We start from the raw sequence: 18,268 nt of genomic DNA, 5'->3' as shown, positions 1-18,268 counted from the left end.
ACCACGGGGCCCTCTGGAACATAATGGGAGGAGCTGGGTCTTGAGTTTGAGTCTCCCCTCCAGAACCCCCCCAACTTCCTGCGGGCCTCAGCCTTGTCAGAACACATCAGCCCTGTGGTGGTCATCCCAGTGGAAGCTTCGTCCCCCGACAGTGAGCCCGTCCTAGAGAAAGATGACCTCATGGAAATGGACGCCACTTCTCAGCAGGTGAGGGTCTCCCCCATGGAACCAAAGGACGTTCCCCTGTTTCAGGCCCTGGGAGGGGATGGGGAGAGAGAGGAGGGGGCAGGGGTAGGGCCGGCCAAGCTCCTTCCTGACCCTGAACAGATGGCAAGGAAACGCACGTCTCTCAGACTCTGCTGCGCCGGGGGGTCCCTGCTGTCTGGCCATGGCCGTGTCCCCGGGCCCGTGGGGGATCCCTGGGAATGAGCGGGCCCGCCCCGGTCTGGGTGACTCCCCATGTCTGTTCTCTCCCGGCCCTGCAGAATTTCTTTGACAACAAGTTTGACGACATCTTCGGCAGCTCGTTCAGCAGCGACCCCTTCAACTTCAACAACCAGAATGGCATGCGGGGCAGAGAAAAGAAGTGAGTGGCAGAAAGCGGGGCCTGTAAAGGCGGGGGCTCATCGGTGGCGCCCAGCCGCTCCCCCCGAGCCCCTTCAGAGGGAGCTGCAGAGATGAGAGCGGCCTGGCCTCCTTGCAGCCTCCTAGAGGCCATTAGCTAGCCCAGCCCCTCCATTTCACCGCCCGGGAAGCTGGGGGCAGGGCTAAGTGCCCGGGCCTAGTCCTGTCGACTCCTGAAATAGGCAGAGCCGGGGGCCCAAGCTCCGTTCCCTCCCAGCCTTGTCTCCAGCTCCACATGGACCCAGCATGGCAGCCTTTGGGCTCCAGGCCTTGCTCCCCAGCCCCGGGAGAGCTCCGTGAGGCAGAACAGTCCCTCCATACTGTGCTGGGGGCCTGGCTACCAGGCCCCCCTGCAGCCCCCTTCTGTCAGAGAGAGCCAGGAGCCAAGGAGGCGGAAGCAGCCTTTCTGGCCCTTGTTCGCAGGGACACCCTAATCGATCATCTGTACCGGGAGATCGATGGCCTGAAGAAGGAGCTCGAGAATGTCAAGGCCGAGGTAGGAGAGGCCCATTTGCCACCCCTGGGTCTCTGACATTAGGTGGGGAGCCTTCGAGCTTCATTGTGCTCTGATTCAGACGAACTCGTGTCTATTGAAAGCCCCCGATGGGGAGCCGCTCCCCCTGCTGCCCACACCCCCCAGGGCGTCCTGCCCGGCAGTGAGGGCCCCCCCCCCCCCCAGGGGAACATCCTTTGATTTCTGGTGTTAGAGCCCGCCTTTCCTTCCCCATTCCGGGTCCCCAGCCCAGCGTCTGATTCCCAGCACTGCCAGTGTTTCTTGCACCCTTCCTGCCCATGGGCACGGCTCTCCAGCCCCCCAGATACCGGGTGCTTTGGCCAGCTTAGCCACCATAAGACCTCTGGGAGCGGCTCCTCGGGAAGGCACCGGCTCTATGGCTCTGATTTATGCTGGCAGTTGCCTTCCTCCTCCCTCTCCCCCTGCTCTGGCGGGCTGGGGACCCCTCCTCACGTGCTGTCCAACAGTGCCAGGGGGGCTCACCCTTCTCCCTGCCTGCCCAGAAACACCTAGCGGTCCTGCAGCTGAAGGGTCGCATCAGCGAGCTGGAGGCCGAGCTGGCCGAGCAGCGACACCTGCGGCAGCAGGCGGCCGACGAGAGCGAGTTCCTGCGGGCCGAGCTGGACGAGCTCAACAAGAAGCGGGAAGACACCGAGAAAGCTCAGCGGAGCCTCACCGAGATAGAGAGTGAGAGAGCGGCCCGGGGAGGGAGGCCGGAGGGCCACAGGGGAGGGGGCTGGGGGGCCGGGGGGCCACAGGGGAGGGGGCCAGGCAGCGGCCACAGAGGCCGGGGGATCGGGCTGGGAACCAGTCACCCCAAGCTGGGGGGGAGGTGGGTGCAGATGGATGTGGGTCAGAGAAGGCGTTCTCTGTGCCAGAGACCCTTTGTCCCCCCGGGAGGGCGGGGGTCCTGGGCTAGCCCAGGCCTTCACCACAGCCCTTAACCCTGCAGAGAAAGCCCAGACAAATGAGCAGCGCTACAGCAAGCTGAAGGAGAAGTACACTGAGCTGGTGCAGAACCATGCTGACCTGCTGCGGAAGGTGGGCCCTCCAGACCCACCGTGGCCCAGTCAAGGCCAGCTTGTCTCCCCAGGGGCCCCGACCCTCCCTCCTGCCACTGCACGGCTGGAGACCAGCAGGGAGGGGGTCCTATGTTCCACAGCGACAGCTCCCAGTCACAGGCAGGGCGGGGCAGTGGGCAGGGCACAGACTCGGGGGAGCCCCTCTCTCCTGAGGTGCCAGGGCGAACCTGGGCCTAAGCTGCCCCTGGCCAGGATCCTCCCGTGTTCCCAAGGGGCCAGGGCCTGCGGAGGGGGGGGTGGACTGGGGCAGGGTCAGTGAGCCGGGGGTACCTTCCCCCCACAGAACGCCGAAGTGGCCAAACAGGTCACCGTGATGCGGCAGGCCCAGGCCGACCTGCAGCGAGAGAAGAAGGAGCTGGAGGACACCTTCCATCGTGCAAACGAGCAGGCCCAGCGCAAGGTGAGCTCAGGGCAGGGCCTAAGGGAGGGGATGGGCCCGACAGGGGAGCCCAAGGAAGGGGACAGGCATCCCTCGTTATTGGGGCCCTTTGGGTAATGCTTTGGTCCTCGCTATTGGATCCCTTTGGGTAATACTTTGGCCCTCGCTATTGGGGGCTTTGGGGGTAATACTTTGGCCCTCGCTATTGGGGGCTTTGGGGGTAATACTTTGGCCCTCGCTATTGGGTCCCTTTGGGTAATACTTTGGCCCTCACTATTGGGTCCCTTTGGGTAATACTTTGGCCCTCACTATTGGGGCCCTTTGGGTAATACTTTGGCCCTCACTATTGGGGCCCTTTGGGTAATACTTTGGCTCCCACTATTGGGGCCCTTTGGGTAATACTTTGGCCCTTGCTATTGGGTCCCTTTGGGTAATACTTCATCCTTACTTTGAAGTAAGATTTTGAAAGATCATAGAAAATAACCCAAGATAAGGGCAAGTCGGGGCCTGGGGCAGGGGGGCTCCATCGGCTCTTGGGTCTGTAGGGAAATCGCAGGATGGTCTCAGGGTCTGGGGCTGAGTGAAGGACTTGGAGTGAGGAAGGGCCCGAGCCCCACTCTGTGCCAGGGCTCCGGGAGTACAAGAATGGAACAATCCCCCCTCCCAGTGAGTTGGAGGAAGACAAGGCCCAGGGAAAGTAATGAATGCTCAGGGCGGAGAGCAAAGGGCCCGAGCCTGGGGATCCCAGCCGGGCACATGCTCAGGGACAGTGGGGCGCCCCTCCCCCGGGGCAGACTGGAGCCGGGTAAGAGGCCAGACCAGGGGGATGGAGCATGATGAGGAGGCGGCTAGAGGCCTCGGCCATTCATTGCTCAACTTGGGGGCCACAGGGCCTGGTGGGGCAGCGCAGGGGAGGCCCGCCCTGCCCCCGGCTCTGCTTCCCCTGCAGACACAAGATGTGGGAAGAATCCAATTCTCCCGGGCTCCCCTGCGAGGGTGGGCTTTGGTGTGACTCACTCTAGACCCTCTTGCTGTGCCCTCAGACACAAGAACAGACCGAGGTCCTGGAGACCTTAAAGCAAGAACTTGCCATCAGCAAACATGAGTTCCAAGTCCTCCAAGGCACCCTGGAAACCTCTGCCCAGGTAACGGGGCTTCCCTGCACCCTCCTGCCCTTCTCGGGGCCTCTCCCTAATGATCCTGGGGGGCTGCCCCCGTGGCCGAAGTACTCAGAGCCACCCACCCACGGCCACCTTGTGTTTTGTCTGGGCTCCCGTGGAGCTGAGCTGACCCGAAGGCCGAGCCCTAAGGGAAGGTCACAGCCCAAGGTCAGCCACCAGCCCAGGAAAGTCAGCTCCCAGTTGTGTGATGGCGGCAAGGGAGACTCGGGGACCCGACGAGCATGAAACCCTGCATAGATCGGACCCCTTGTCATGTTGGCCAATGCTACCGAGCTGTTCTTTCCATGTTTACTTTGTACAAGAAATGGCTCCGGGAAAGGGTAGAAGAGGGAGGCTCTGGGAAAGCAAGACGATGCAAAGAGAAAAGTAAAATGTGTGTAGCTCCATCTTCTCTGGGGAGCGGGGGGAAAAGGGGGGGCAGTGCAATCTGTTGCAAGCTCTCCTCCCAGTGCAAGTCACATCTCTGACCCATCCCCGGCTGGGGCCGGCAGGTCCCTTTGTCTCCCAGCCTTAGTCTATCGATGAAATGGGGATTGGGCCTCCTTCCGGAGCAGGATTTAGGAACCAAGCAGGTTACGGACCTGCTCTGCAGAGCTTAAAGTCCCACATAAATGGCCTGCTACAGTCCTGGGGAGCTGGGTCAGAGATCTGACTACGACCCTTGCTCCCCTTTGTCACCAAAGGCTGAAAGCCCCAGAGGAATCCAACAAAAGTCCCCTGAGGAGGACCCTGCAGTCCCTGGGGCCGCCCCCTGCCCCACACCTGGGCCGCCTCAGTGGCTCGCCCTCAGGAGACAGGAGAGCAGGCTAAAGGAGGCCATGTGTCCCGGCCCAGGTGGCAGATCTGGGTCTTACAAGCGGAGGCAGCCTCACCTTCCCCCCTCAGACACTTAGGTCTCTGACCCTTGGTCTCCTGAGCTAGGAGCTGGAGGACACAGAACTGGCCAGATATGACTCCCTGGCTGTTAGGGAGCCTCAGAGCCCTGGTGCAGAGGTAGCCGGAGAGCAGGCCCTGAGCCCTGAGGTGGCCAGGTGGGGCTGCCAGAGAGCGGACCCTGAGCCCCCTCAGACCAGGTTCCACAGGCCCCCGTGCTGGTCTCCATCTGCCCTCTCAGTGGACTTTCCTTTGCCAGTGAAATCAGAGAAGCAAAAGTGGCTGTAAAGGTGAGCCGTGACCGGTGGCTTTTCCCTCTCCCACGTGGCTTCTGCAGTCAGAAGCAAAGTGGACCTTGCAGGTGGAAGGCCTGGAGCGGGAGCGGGCCAGCCTGGCACAGATCGCCTCTGAGCGCTGTGAAGAGATCTCCTCCCTTCGGGGCCGCCTGGAGCAGACGCAGTCCGAGCTGACCATGGCACAGGCAAGCGGGAAAAGTGGGTCTGTGGGGCCGGCCCGACCCGGACAATGGGGCAGGGGAGCACGAAGAGGAGGGGCAGCGGCCGAGGCTCCAGGTGGGCCCGTCCCAGGCAGCCACTGCCTGCCAAGCGCCTCCCACCAGGCCGGGAGCCCTCGAGTGATCTCCGCGGCAGGAGGAGCAGGCACCCCCGCCTCGCCCATCCGCTCTCCCAGCCTTCCTGGGAACCTCAGGGTTCCTACCACGGGATCCAGAACATCAGCTCTTGTGATCAGTGAGAAGTGCGGACCGTGAGATCCGTGACCCGGAGATGCGGGCTGGGTGGGAGGAGGGGGTCCGCCAAGTGGTGCCCCTGGAGCACAGCTGGGGGCGCAGGGACCAGCTCCTGGGTACTAAAGCCCGGTCAGAGAGAGGGGGCACCCCTGCTCCCAGGGCAGAAGCACCTGGCCACCGAGGCTCCAGGAGATAAGGGTTAGCCTCCGTGGCCGAGGCCTATTTCTAGCCTCTGATCCTCCAACCTTCACCCTGGGGGCAACCCGGGTCCACAACAGCCTCTCTTTGGTTCACTCTCAGGAATCCATGCATCAGATCGCCAAGGGCCAGCGGAAGTCATTTCTCCTGCAAACGGGGCAGGAGGCCGAGAAGATGGTGCAAGACGCTCTGAGCCAGCTCGAGGACCCCGTCCTCATCAGCTGCGCTGGGTCCGCAGGTACATCCCTTCCTCCGTCGGTCTGAACTCCGTCGGCCAGGGATGGCACCAACTCCAGCCTGGGCATGAGCCGCCCCAGCACCAGGGAGCTCCCACCCCAGCGAGGGAGAGGTGGCCACTGCTGCGGAAAAGCTCGCACGCCAACTGGGCCCCCTCCACAGGGAGCTTAGGCCATGGTCAGCAAGCTAGAGCCGAGTGCCCCAAGTGTAGCCACCGGGCAAAGGGGTCCAGTCGTCTGGGAGCCCCAAAGAAGAGGAAGGAAGCCAAGGCCAAGCTGGAGGCGGGTCCTGTTTCCCCAGGATGAGAGCGATTAGAATTCACCCAGAGTGGAGCTATCCGTGCCAAGGGAATGCCAGGGGGCCACATGCCCACAGGACCAGGGAGGCTTCCTGGTGGAGAGGGGCCAAAGGAGATAATGAGCAGAGGGGAGAAAAGGGGGTGGTGAGGAACAGAGTGGGGTGTCAGTTGTCTCTCGGCACAAGGAGCCCTCCTGGGGAGCCTCGAACGTGGTGAGAGGAGCCTGTGAACTTGACAGAGGGACAGACGGCTAGGTTTTAGAACAGGCAGGGGATCTTAGGACCTTCTGAAAAAGAGATATTTTTTGAAAATGCAAATGCAAATTTATATGCAAACTGAGTCCAAGGAATTGCTTTTTAAAAATGCAAAACTTGGAAGAGAACAGGTATAATCACTGGGGATGCTTCGGCCCAGAAGGAATTCTGAGTGGGGGTCTGAGTGAGCACAGGGTGTGGGGCGCCAGCTCAGCCGGGCGTAGCGGGGACCAGGGCCCTGCGCTCGGAGCCGGGAGACCCTGGGCAAGACTCCCGGCTCTTCGGCTTAGTTCCTGTGTCCGTAATTGGGGATAGTGACAGCCCCTACTCGTGGGTTATTGAGAGCCAAATGAAAGTGCTCTGCAAGTGCTGGTTATGGTTCGTTTTGCCGGGTAGGGTAGCCAGTTATGGACACTGCTGTCACTATTGGAGAGGGAGAGTGCTCTGAGTGGCAACCATGAGCCTGGGCAGAGGTGGGGTGCCGGCGTGCGGGGGTTGAGGGACAAATTCTTTTGTCTGAGGGCCGTGAGAGGCGGGGGCCCCTTGGAGGCCTCCCGGTGGGGGATGATGGTCACCCCTTGGGTATTTTGAAGTGGAGTGGACAAGGTGGCCCTCACGGGGGCCCATCCAGCTTCCCGGGTCTGATTCTGAGGGGAGAATCTCAGCAAGATGTGGGAGCGGGGATGAGGTACAGACAAGCATGGGGGGCTTTTAGCCAACGGACAGCAGCGTTTGGGGTGAGCGGGGGGATGCTTGATGAAACTGCCGCCGGAGAATCCACCTAAGTCCCACCAGCCCCGGTCAGACCAGAAAACCTTGGACCAGATTCTTCCCTGCTACCCACGGCACTGGGTGCCCCTGCCCCCTCCTCCCTCTGCAGTCCCGGGAGGGCGCTTCTCCTTGCGGACCTCAGGATCCCCGTCTGCAGAGCGGCTCCAGACCCGTCCAGGCCCCGGCCTCCTGCTCCCTCGAGTCCTGAAGGCATCCAGGGGCCCTCACCCCCGGGGCTTGGGGAACAGCTTGGCTGCCCTAAGGCTCAGGGCTTCTCACCTTGGTTTCTGTCTTCCAGATCACCTCCTTTTCAAGACCAATTCTGTTGTGAAGTGCATCGCCCAGGTGGAGGACGCCCGGAGCCAGTACCTGCAGTCCCCGGACGGTGAGCGGCGGGGCGGGGCTTCTCCGGGCCAGGCCCAGGGTGTCCGAGGGCATCTGAGGGCCTCCAAGGATGTCCGAGGCGGGAGAGGCCCGGCCAACCCCGGAACTTGCCTTGCAGATGTCAGCGGGCTGCTGCGGTCCATGACCCTCTTGGCCCACCTGGTGAGTGACAGCATCCTCCAGGGCAGCACCACCTGTCTCACCACATCCTTGGAGCCCGCGGAGAGTGAGTGCCAGGGCCGGGCCGGGAAGGGTGGCCGGCGGCTAGGCCCGCCCGAGGCTGACAGTTTGCTTGCACCCTCAGCACTGACGGAGGCCTGCAAGGAGTATGGCAAGGAGGCCCTGCTCTACCTGTCGGCCCTGAAGGAGGAGGAGAGCCTCCAGCACGCGGACAGCGCGGCCCTGAGGAGCTGCCTCAGCAAGATCACGGACATCGGCCAGGTACCCCAGTGGTCAGGGCTGGGGCAGGGCCAGGACTCCAGGGCAGGCCCCCCAGGCCCTGGTGAAGCTCACTCCCAGCCGGTGCTTACTGAGCATGGCCTAGGGGTAAAACGGGGAAAACCCCAGCAATGGGCCTGGGTCTTCCCCCCCCCCCACCCCTGACTGTGCCGTCTGAGGCAGGAGATGTCGGGTGCCCCAGGACAGAGCGTGGAGCTCATGCCGGGGACTCACCTGTAGTGAGCAAGCTGTGTGCGAAGGGGCTCCCCCACAGGGAGAATTCCGCGGCAGCCGAGGAGATCGGGAGAAGCTGCTTCCTAAAATGGGATTTTAACCGAGATTTAGAGAAATTCAGGCCTCGGAGATGAGGCAGCCAGTGCACGCGCCGAGCTGGGAGGGGGAAGTCTCCTTCAGGAGTCGAGAGGCCGTTGTCGCTGGTCCCAGAGTCTGTGCGGGGCCAGGGCGCGTTAGGAAGGAGGAGGATTTTGGTTTGACCCCAGAAGCCACAGGGAGCCTGTGAGGAGCTGGGAGGAGGCAGGCAGACCCGGGCGGGAGCAACCTGGGAGCCAATGGGAAGAGACTTTTTTGGTTCTAGGAGCTGAGACCCAGAGGCCTGGACATAAGGCAGGAGGAGCTGGGGGACCTGGTGGACAAGGAGATGGCCGCCACTTCAGCCGCCATTGAGACTGCCACGGCCAGGATAGAGGTGAGGATCAGATGGGAGCTCTTGCCTCGGCTTCCCCAGACTTGGAGCCTTCCCTGCTGTACAGAGTCCGGCAGCTGTGGTTCAGGAGCCCGGCCCGACCAAGGCCACAGTTCCCGACTCCCCAGGAGCCCGACAGGAAGCACAAGTTCCCGGGGCAGCCGGAGAAGCCCCAGGGTCGGCGGGAGGTGGGAAGGTCAGAGTGCCCGCTGGCGTGGCCACCATTGCCCGGCCAGCCTGTGCGGCAGGGGCAACGGCCCGTGGTGGTTCCCGTGCCAGAGGGCGGTGCTACTTGTTATGGACGTTGGGCGGCTCTTCCTGCCCCCCGACCCTCGGCAGAATGAGTGGCAGGGCCCTTTGTGGCTCCTCCTTGGCCGCTCTGCGTGGGAGCAACACAGGGGCTGGGAGAACAGTGGGCACGGACTCACCCCTTCCAGCCCCCAGGCTCGGGCTAACCTCGTCCCTCCTCCTGCCAACAGGAGATGCTCCACAGGTCCCGCGCCGGGGACACCGGGGTCAAGCTGGAGGTGAATGAGAGGTCAGTGTAACGAGGGCTCGGGCCCAGGGTCCCCGGGCAGCCCACACACACTTGCGGCAGAGTCGGTCTGTTCTCCCCTTGCCCTCCTGGCCTCCGGGCTCTCCCACGGAGCAGAGGTGGCCCGGGTTCCCCAGAGCTCTCGGCCCAGGGACAGCTCGGGGCAGAAGGGAAGCCAGAGCGGCTCAGCCGCAGCCACAGGCCCCAAAGGTCACCCACAAGGACAGTTTGTTGGCGGTTCACTAGAGTCCACGAGGGCGAGAGTCCCTAAGAGCACCCCCTGAGGCTCTTTCAGGGAGAGGCCAGCTCTGTGCCCAGTGCAGGTGGCAGAGGATCAATACCAACAGGCAGAAGACAAAAAATGACAACTCCCTTGCCCCCCCCGGGAGCCCTCGGTCCGGCGCTCGCTGCTGCAGCCCCTCCTTCCCAGCTCCCCAGCTCTGTGGGCTTTGTGCCCGTGCTGGGCTGTTACTGGGGGCACCTTGTTTTCCAGGATCCTGGGCTCCTGTACCAGCCTCATGCAGGCTATTCAGATCCTCATTCTGGCCTCCAAGGACCTTCAGAAGGAGATTGTGGAGAGCGGCCGGGTAAGCGTGGGGACAGGCCGGCAGAGAGGGGCCATCCCTGGGTTCCCGTGTGCCCAGCAAACACTTCCTACACTCGTGCCCCTTCCCCCTCTGGGTCCCTCCTCTTGCCGACCGGTCCAGCCACTCCCCGGCCCCCTCTGGCTGGTGCACCAGGCCCCAGCCCTCTCCCTGCCCTTCACTCTCAGGGATTTCATCGGATCTCTTACATCCCCTGGGCCGCTGGGCACTGAGGGGCCTTCACACTCATCTTGTTTTCCCCACCCAGTCTCTGGCCATATTCCACCTCCAGATTTCTCTACTTCCTTTGGAACCCACCTCCTTCCCTCTCAGCCCTCCCTCAGTCCTCATCCACACACCTCCCTCTCGTTCACTTCTCTCCCAGCCGCTGTCATGGCGCAGGCTCTCAGAACTTCCCCCCTCAGTGACCATAAGAAGCTCCTGGGTGGGTCCCTGCGTCCGTCTTTCCCTTTTCCGAGGCATCCTCCCCAACGGCCAAACCGATCTGCAGAAGCGTGGCCGCGTCAGCCCTCTTGTTAAGAACTTTTCCATGACTCCCTATTGCCTCTGAGCTTGCAGGAGAGCCCACAGAGGCTTCTCTCGGTGTCTCGAGCCTTTTGCAAGGCTGCTGCGGCCCCCCCTTTCCAGGCTTCCTGTGGTCGCTCCCCTTCCCATGCTCCCACTGGCTCGGCCTTCCTGCCGTTCATTCAGGATTGCCCAGACTGCCTTCCGGGCCTCGGACACCCTCCCTCGTCCCTTAGGGTCTCCAGCTGCTCCAGAGCTCGGCCCCTGGGCTGTCTCCTCCTGGCTGATTTAGAGTCCCTTAGATCATTGTGCTCCCCTCAAAAATCGAAAACCCAAGTTTCCCCAAAGTCTTGATGCCACTTTAAGCTTCCGTGAGCACAGTAAGACTTTGAGGACACCCCGTCCAGACCTCTCCGCTCCCCTTCTCCCTTCCGCCCCCCAGTTTCCACCTGACCCAGTCTCTTCTCCATCCATCGGTCTGAGCAGTGATGCTGTCCCGGGGGGGAGGAGGAGGCTCTGGAGCGATTCATCCCAAACTCCCCCAATACCAGCCATTCCCACATTAAAATAACGCATCCCGAGCTGTCTGAAAGCCTAGCATGGATTTTAAAAGCAATCCGCCCCCTGCTTGCCATTATCGGTACGGATGTCAGGGCCAGGAAACAAATGGGTCAGTCTCCCCACTGCGAGAACAGGCCGTTCCTTCTCGTTTCCCAGCAGACACTTGGTACAGAGTGCAGAATCTGGGGTCAAAAAGAGCCGAGTTCAAATCCAGCTCAGACACTCACTAGCTGTGTGACCCTGGCCCCAAGTTCCTCCCTGTGAAATGGAGATGGTGACAGCATTCTCCCCCCCCCCCCACCCCCACCCCACGTGGGTGCGATAACCGGGAAACGCTCGGCACAGGCCTGGTGCACAGTAGGTGCCGTGTAGCTCCCGGCTCTTGTTGGGCTTCCTGATTATTGCCTTTCTGCTCCAGGGTGCAGCGTCCCCCAAAGAGTTCTATGCCAAGAATTCCCGATGGACAGAAGGACTGATCTCGGCCTCCAAAGCTGTCGGCTGGGGAGCCACGGTCATGGTGTAAGTAGCCCCGAGCCCCAGGGCTCTCCCACTGCAGACACCTAAGGCTTCTGTCTGGCCCGGGGGGGAGTCGGCCAAAGACTTGGGGAGCTGCAGGTAAGAGAGGGAGCAGCGGCTCTCTGCAGGGAGCGCTTCTTGGAGAAGGTTTTGTCCCTTTTCTCCCATCCTCATGGAGATGAATGGAACAAACTGGAAGCCTCCGGCAGTCTGGGCTGTAAGTCATAAGCACCCTTTCTTTCCTCCCCATCAGGGACGCGGCGGACCTGGTGTTTCAAGGAAAAGGGAAGTTTGAGGAGCTGATGGTGTGTTCCCGGGAAATCGCAGCCAGCACAGCGCAGCTGGTGGCCGCGTCCAAGGTGGGGGCCCGGGACACTGAGGGGCTCACGAGGGCAGCACAGACTCTCCCCGGGCTCCAGATGGGATTAAGTCCGATGTCCAGGTCTCTAAGCCCGGCCCATTCCCCAGTCACCAGCAGAGCCCGGGCGGCCTGATGGTCCAGCCTTGTCTCCCCCAAAGCCTTGCTCCCTGCTTAGCCGCCAGCCCAAGGATCCTGGGTTCCCTGGCTGACCAGCAGGGGGCTGGCAGCCCCCAGTCAGGACCAGCCTGGGCCTTCCTCAGAATTGACCCTTTGCTTGGCTGCCCGGCAGCCCCCGGCACCCCGGGAGATCTCCCTGCCTGACTCACCATCATGTCTCCCGGTTGATTTCTACAGTCCGAGCTTGGGTCAGCCATGGTGTCCCAGGTTGGGAAGGAGCCAGGGTACCCCCATGGACGGCAGTTCTGGCCAGCCTGCTGGGCATCCCCCAGCCCCTCAGCAGGCTGGGGGCCCAGACCACGTCTCAGGCTGAAGACCGCGGACGTCTGAATCCCCTTTGACTCCACGTAGGTGAAGGCCGACAAGGACAGCGCCAACCTGGCCCGGCTGCAGCAGGCCTCCCGCGGGGTCAACCAGGCAACGGCGGAGGTGGTGGCGTCCACCATGGCGGGGAAGTCGCAGATCGAGGAGACAGGTAGCCTCGTCTTCCCAGGCCCCCCCTCCTGCCCGGGCGTCCCTCGGTTCTGTCTCCCGTTCCCCCCGCTCTGCCTAAGCACCTTTCCCCTAGGCTCATGCCCTGCCCACACCCGTCTCAGCCACAGCTGGGGCCGCCGAGCTGGGCCCGTGGGCTGCATGACTGAGGCCGAGCCGCCGGGCAGTCTCCACAGATTGTGGGTCATCACTGGTGCTTGTAAAAATGGGCCAATGAGGGCAGCAAGGGGGCTCAAGTGGATAGACCTCAGCGTGGAGCCGGGAAGACCTGAGTGCAAATCCAGCTCAGACACATGATGCTTATCATCTCTATGACACTGGATGTGTGGCCCCTATTGTGTCACCCCAACAATGAGCCTCCAACTCCACGAGCTTCAGGAAGGCTCCCTTATCCAAGCAGACCGATCCCTGCTTCACAAAATCCCTCCCTTAGACTCGCCCGGGGCCACACAGGCAGGACTCGAACTCGGCTTCTGTCTGACCGAGTCCTGACTCCTGAAGCCACGTGGCCGCAGGACCTAGAGAAAGCTCCGGTTGGAGCTGGCTTGGGCTGCTCCTGGTCCTCCCCAGGGCTTCCCCGCAGTGCGGCGCCGGCCTGGCGGAGAGCTTGGGCCAGAAACTCACTTGTGACGCGTCTTCTCGCTCCCTCCTTGCAGAAAGCATGGACTTCTCCAGCCTGACCCTGACGCAGATCAAACGCCAGGAGATGGACTCCCAGGTACGGCGCTCACGCTGAGGGCCTCCCCAAGCAGCCGTGGCCGGGGGATGGCGGCCTCCGGGGGGCCTGAAGGCGATGGCGGCAGCTCCAGGGACCCCAGGATCGTAGGCTTAGAAGTGAGAGGGCCCCATTGGTCCAGGGAAATGCCGCTGAGGGAAGCCCTAGTGCTGGCAGCCTTGGGCTGCGGCTTAGGAGGAGGGAGGCTGCCAGTGAGGGCAGAAGCTTCGCTGGCCAAAGGGCACCAAGTGCAGGCCGCTGAGACCCTCCGGGCTGGCTCTGAGCAGTGGTCTGCGCTCATTCCTGCCAGGATCGATTGTCTGAGAAAGTGAATAAAAAACAGGCACCAGGTTGAGGCGGCCGGGCCCGTTGTTCTGCTCTCCCAGGTGAGCTCGTTCTGGGGCCGGGGCCCGTTCAGTGTCACCGCCGCCATACTGGGGCCGTGGCTCTGGGGCCGTGGCTCTGGGGCCCGGGGATGGGCTCGTGCCTCAGCCCCACCCGAGCGCTTTGGTGACCTTTGCGACCAAGCCCCTTCGGTGCCCCGACCTCAGCCTCCTCCTCTGTAAACTGAGGGGCGTCGCCTCAATGGCCTTTTAGTTTCTTCCAAGCTTTAGCTCCTAAAAGCCCATGAAAGTGGCCAGTCCTGTGGTGTGTGTTTGTCTCTAATGGAGGAATTACAGCAAGGAAGAGGCTTTTGGAAATGGCAAGTGAAGGAAGTAGGCAGCAAGGAGGAATGGACGGAAAGCGGAAGGAGACCCAGATGGATCCAAGTCCCAGTGATGGAAAAAAGCTCCGTTTGTCCCCGACAGGTCAAAGTGTTGGAACTGGAAAATCAGCTGGAGAAGGAGCGTCAGAAGCTGGGCTACCTGCGCAAGAAGCACTACGAGCTGGCCGGCGTGGCCGAAGGCTGGGAGGAGGGTAAGCGGGCAGGGCCCCTCCCCCCGATCTCTCAGAGCAAGGCCACATCCCTGAGTTGGAGCTTGGACATTGTCCGGCATCCTCTTAGAGAAGGGCTGGCTGACCAGGATGGAGCTCGGGCTGCTGGCAAGTGTCCGGTCTAGCAGGGCAAAGAACAGCTGGCAAGTTAGGGCACTTGTAAGATCCCGGCCTTGTGGGCCGCTGCCCACCCTTGTGGGCCCTCCCTGCTTTGTCAGGGATATGGAGGTGGTGGTCACCACTGTGGCTCTGGGACGTCTCCCCGGATCCCCTTCCCCTCGAGGGGACGTCTCCCCGGTTCCCAGTTCCATGACTGCAGAGGTAATCCGCTGTAAAGGAATAATCTAGCATTCTGAGTCTGGGGGCAGAACCCGGGGTTCCAGTTCTCCCGCGTTCCTGCCCCCCACAGCCCAGCCTCCATGAGATGCTCCGAAAGCCCAAAAGCCCTCTCTGCGTGGCAGCTGCCGCGTTGCTGATGATAGTTTTTTAAATTGTTCCTTAGAGTCAGGAGCCCCTCCACTTACTGGGCCCGAAGCCGCGGCAGAGAAGGACTAGAGCGCAGCCACCCCCTGACATCAGCCTGTAAATCCTTATAGCTCGTCTCTGTGCTTGTCATGTCGCCGCTCCACTGCCCACCTGCCCAGGCTGCAGACTGACCACTCCCCCAGGCCTGGCCAGGCGAGGCCTTCCACAGAGCCCCCACCCCACGGGCCCACCGAGCGACCTCCCTCCCCACCGACTGCGTTCCGGGGGGCTGAGAGCCCTTGGAAAAGGCGCCGGCGGGCGGCACGTCTCGGCCACGTGACTCACTTCCTCTCCACGCTCATTTCTTAGGGCTTTCTGTTTGCCCGGGGTCGGGGGCTGGGACTGCAGGGAGGGGCCGAGCAAGAGACTTCATCAGCACCTCTCCCTTTTCTTCTCAGTCTTTTCCGTTTCATCATTTGCACAAACTGGGAGCATCCGAGGTGGATCCCAAGTTGGAGGTGCTCTCCCGGCTCTGTCCACAGAGAAAAGATGGCAGGCGGGTCTTGACTGAGAAGGCCAGGGCAGTTCCCCCCTCCTTGGCAGTCTCACGGATGCCCCGCTGCTTCTTAGGGAGCTGGGTTTTTGTTCTGTTTATGGAAAGTCACTTCTTGTAGCCAGCTTTCCCGCAGGGAGCCCTCGGAAGCTCTTGGGCCACAAACGGCCCCCACTACCACGATGGTTAAACAATTACTGGTGCTGCTCAGGCTTTGCCCTTGGTGCTCCACATCCACCATATTACTGGCCTCTGCAGGAGTGTGGAACGGTCGTGTCCACTTCCTGGAAGGGAGGACAGCTGTTGAGGGGTGATAGTTTCCTCCTGAGGGGAAGGCAGGTAGAGTGCCTTGTGTTACTGGAGCTGGACCCCGGCTGACCCCCAGAATTTGTCTCCACACATGTGGGGACCACAAAAAGAGGGGGGAGGGAAGGGAAGGGGCCAGCCCAGGTCCTTGAGAAACCGTCATCTGTGGCAACAAGTCGCGATCAAGCTTCAGAAACCCCCCCCTTTGCCCTCTCTGGAGGGGGATGCTAAGAACAGCAACTCTGCTCTGTGCAGCTGCTCCATGCTGAGCAGGGTACCAAGGAGATGGAGAAATCTCAGTGGCTTTCTCCGAATGGTCAGCCTTGTCATCTTCTTGAAGTGAAGGTGGACAGTGACCTTTTCCAGCTAATTAAGCCCCGAAGCAGGCCGTCCCCCAAAAAGGATACAGGCTTCTATTTGGTGGTCATCTCCTCTGGTCAGTTCACAGTGCCCTGTGCTATTAATAACTAACCATCCACAGGCAGCAAACACTCTTTGAAGAAATGCTTGGAGCAGTCGCTGTCAGAGATAACCATCTGACTGCTGTTTCCCATCCATCGATCTTCATGAACAAGAAAGAAGAAGGCAAGGCTACCACCTTTGGACCCCTTGCCAAAGAGGCTCCTCAGAACACCTGGGTAATTGTCCAAAAATGGAGAGGAAAGGATAGCATAAGAACCGATTCCCTTGTCCCTTCCTTCCACAAAGGTTTTCTCCACTGACCACACTGTATCTCTCCTTACAATGGGTTGAGGTGGCAAATATGAGCAATCCCAAAGAGATAATTGGCCATTGGAAAACACTTCTACCCAAGGAAACTCCACTACCCAAAATTCAAATGGTTCTTGGATCCTGGTAGTAGCAGCCAAAAAATTTCCACTAGGACCCGTGTCAGAAGAACGTAAGAACAGCCACATCATGGCAGAAGATAGAAATCCTGTTCGAGCCCCATGACGCAATGGAAGAAGGAAGCCAGAAAGACCACCTTTGTGCATTTTAAAAGTAAGGACGTTTTAGAAAACAGGAACATAGTCACAAACCCAGAAGGACCACGTTCTATTCAAGAAGTCAGCCATGCAAACAGTTCCTTTGTGCTTGACATCTTCCCCCTCCAAAGACTTGACAAGATAATGCACTTTGTCACCGGGCCATGTGGATAGGTCAGGATTTTACCAAGTGGTTCAATGCCCCTTGAAAGTATTCAGTCTTAACTCTCATGCTTTCTTTTAATAGAAAAAAGAGAGAATGGCTTTAGACAAGGCTCCCTCCATAGACTGAAGGCCATTCCTCCACAAAATTAACTAAAGTCATTTTAAAAGCTGCTGTGAATTTTGCTGAGTGGAGGTGGTGATAAGATGGGGGGCTAGTTTATATCGTAAGGCTCATCTGGATTTTACGCTAGGGCTGTGCCTTGTGAGATGTGCAGATTTAGAGACATCTCCACTCCAATGTTCATTTGGACTGTTTGTGTCCAGCCTGTGGTAGAGCCTTCCATGTTCATATTTGTCTGATCAGCCACAGGCAGACACACTGTACCTCGACCCCAACACAGTAATGTCACTTTGGTCCTCTCTGAGAACAAGGACAGGAACTGAGGGATGCTGATGTAAAACTGTTTTCTAAACGCCTCAATTAAAAAGATCAGAGAAGGTGGTCGAGACTCCTGCTCACTCTAAAAATGGAGCGTGAACACACAGGGGAGGCCTTTGATTGGAATATATCAGCTTTCATGGCAGAGTGAACTTCATTGACTAAATTGCTGAACATGCTTAGTTGAACCAGGATATCTGAGCCATGGGAAAGTGTAGAGATGCTCCTGGGATGGGAAGTCAGCAGTCGGAGCAGGCTAGTGAGTGAGCAAGGTGAACTATAGAGTCCGTTAGTACTTAGAGTGAGTGTGCACCCATGAAAAGGAGAATTGTGGAAGAGTATACTTCTTTGGCAATAGGGGGTTGATCTGCTCTGCAATTACTTTTAAGCCAAGATAAAGTTTCTCAGTTAATCTGTTGACAGTTCTGCCTAGATTTCCGAGTCCTCTATCTGAAACATAGGTTTGTGACTTCAGACCCAAAGCTGTAGGGGCCACGTGTTGACCTGAGCTTCTCTTCTTGGAATTGTTTCTGCCACCAAACTGAGCAAGAATGACCACATCGGTCACGTCCGTTACCACTGGCCTTTCTAACTTCCAGCCCAGAGAAACACTTACCTCCTGGCCAGCACCTAAACCCACGGGAGCCCAATGTCTCTGCCCTGGTCTTTACCATGCTTTGTTGCCATTCCCTTTACAAATCAATCAGAAAAACCTTGCTGCTGATTAAGCCTTTGGTCCCCACATTGGCCTTTCAACGGAGGCTCCTCAGGCCCCATTGTCTCTAACCCCCGTAAAGCCCACACTGCCTGTAGCAGAGAGCGATATAGCATTATAGGTTGGTCAGATTTTTGGTCTCTCATACAAACCCAGAAAATCTTCCCAGCTGTTTGCTGAGGACTTCCATTATTTCCCAGGTCCAAACCAACTCTAATATCACCAACCCACTGATGTGGTATGCTGCCTTTCACCCCAGGAGCCAAAGCAATACAGAAGATCTATTGGTTACCGCTGGGCCCAGTGCTGAGAGCAGTGTATCCACTTGTCCAGACCCACTGTCTTTCAGGTGACCCTTAACTACCTCAGGTTTGAAGACCCTACATTAAGCTGGTTACTACTCACAGGGACAAACCGAGGAGGTTCAGTTAAATCTTGGTGATAACTCAATTTTTGTCTCGATCCTATAACAATTTTTTGTCTATTTTGGTTTGGGGGAGATGGGATTTATTTTCTTTTATTTTTTAACCTTTACCCAGATGTCCATTAGAAG

General features: G+C 59.6%; 1 protein-coding gene across 2 annotated transcripts in view; it reads left to right on the top strand.

Moving 5' to 3' along the window:
- HIP1 (huntingtin interacting protein 1) overlaps nt 1–18,033 on the top strand; it is a 99,935-nt gene extending 81,902 nt beyond the window's left edge. For both annotated transcript variants that reach the window (XM_031967968.1, XM_031967969.1), the window contains exons 11-31: nt 64–207; nt 486–586; nt 1,048–1,120; nt 1,642–1,825; nt 2,091–2,179; nt 2,504–2,620; nt 3,643–3,744; nt 4,991–5,134; nt 5,702–5,837; nt 7,458–7,544; nt 7,662–7,769; nt 7,848–7,984; nt 8,577–8,687; nt 9,164–9,222; nt 9,713–9,806; nt 11,308–11,408; nt 11,659–11,764; nt 12,295–12,418; nt 13,092–13,153; nt 13,960–14,068; nt 14,589–18,033. In XM_031967968.1, the coding sequence (XP_031823828.1) occupies nt 64–207; nt 486–586; nt 1,048–1,120; nt 1,642–1,825; nt 2,091–2,179; nt 2,504–2,620; nt 3,643–3,744; nt 4,991–5,134; nt 5,702–5,837; nt 7,458–7,544; nt 7,662–7,769; nt 7,848–7,984; nt 8,577–8,687; nt 9,164–9,222; nt 9,713–9,806; nt 11,308–11,408; nt 11,659–11,764; nt 12,295–12,418; nt 13,092–13,153; nt 13,960–14,068; nt 14,589–14,641 (2,241 nt within the window). In that variant the 3' untranslated portion in view covers nt 14,642–18,033. The remainder of the gene's footprint in view (nt 1–63; nt 208–485; nt 587–1,047; nt 1,121–1,641; nt 1,826–2,090; nt 2,180–2,503; nt 2,621–3,642; nt 3,745–4,990; nt 5,135–5,701; nt 5,838–7,457; nt 7,545–7,661; nt 7,770–7,847; nt 7,985–8,576; nt 8,688–9,163; nt 9,223–9,712; nt 9,807–11,307; nt 11,409–11,658; nt 11,765–12,294; nt 12,419–13,091; nt 13,154–13,959; nt 14,069–14,588) is intronic.
- The last annotated feature ends 235 nt before the right edge of the window (nt 18,034–18,268 follow it).

Source organism: Sarcophilus harrisii, chromosome 4, assembly GCF_902635505.1.
Source record: "Sarcophilus harrisii chromosome 4, mSarHar1.11, whole genome shotgun sequence".
In the NCBI taxonomy this organism is placed as follows: Eukaryota; Metazoa; Chordata; class Mammalia; order Dasyuromorphia; family Dasyuridae; genus Sarcophilus; species Sarcophilus harrisii.
The sequence above is the reverse complement of the archived record's forward strand: the minus strand, read 5'-3'. Positions and strand labels throughout refer to the sequence as shown.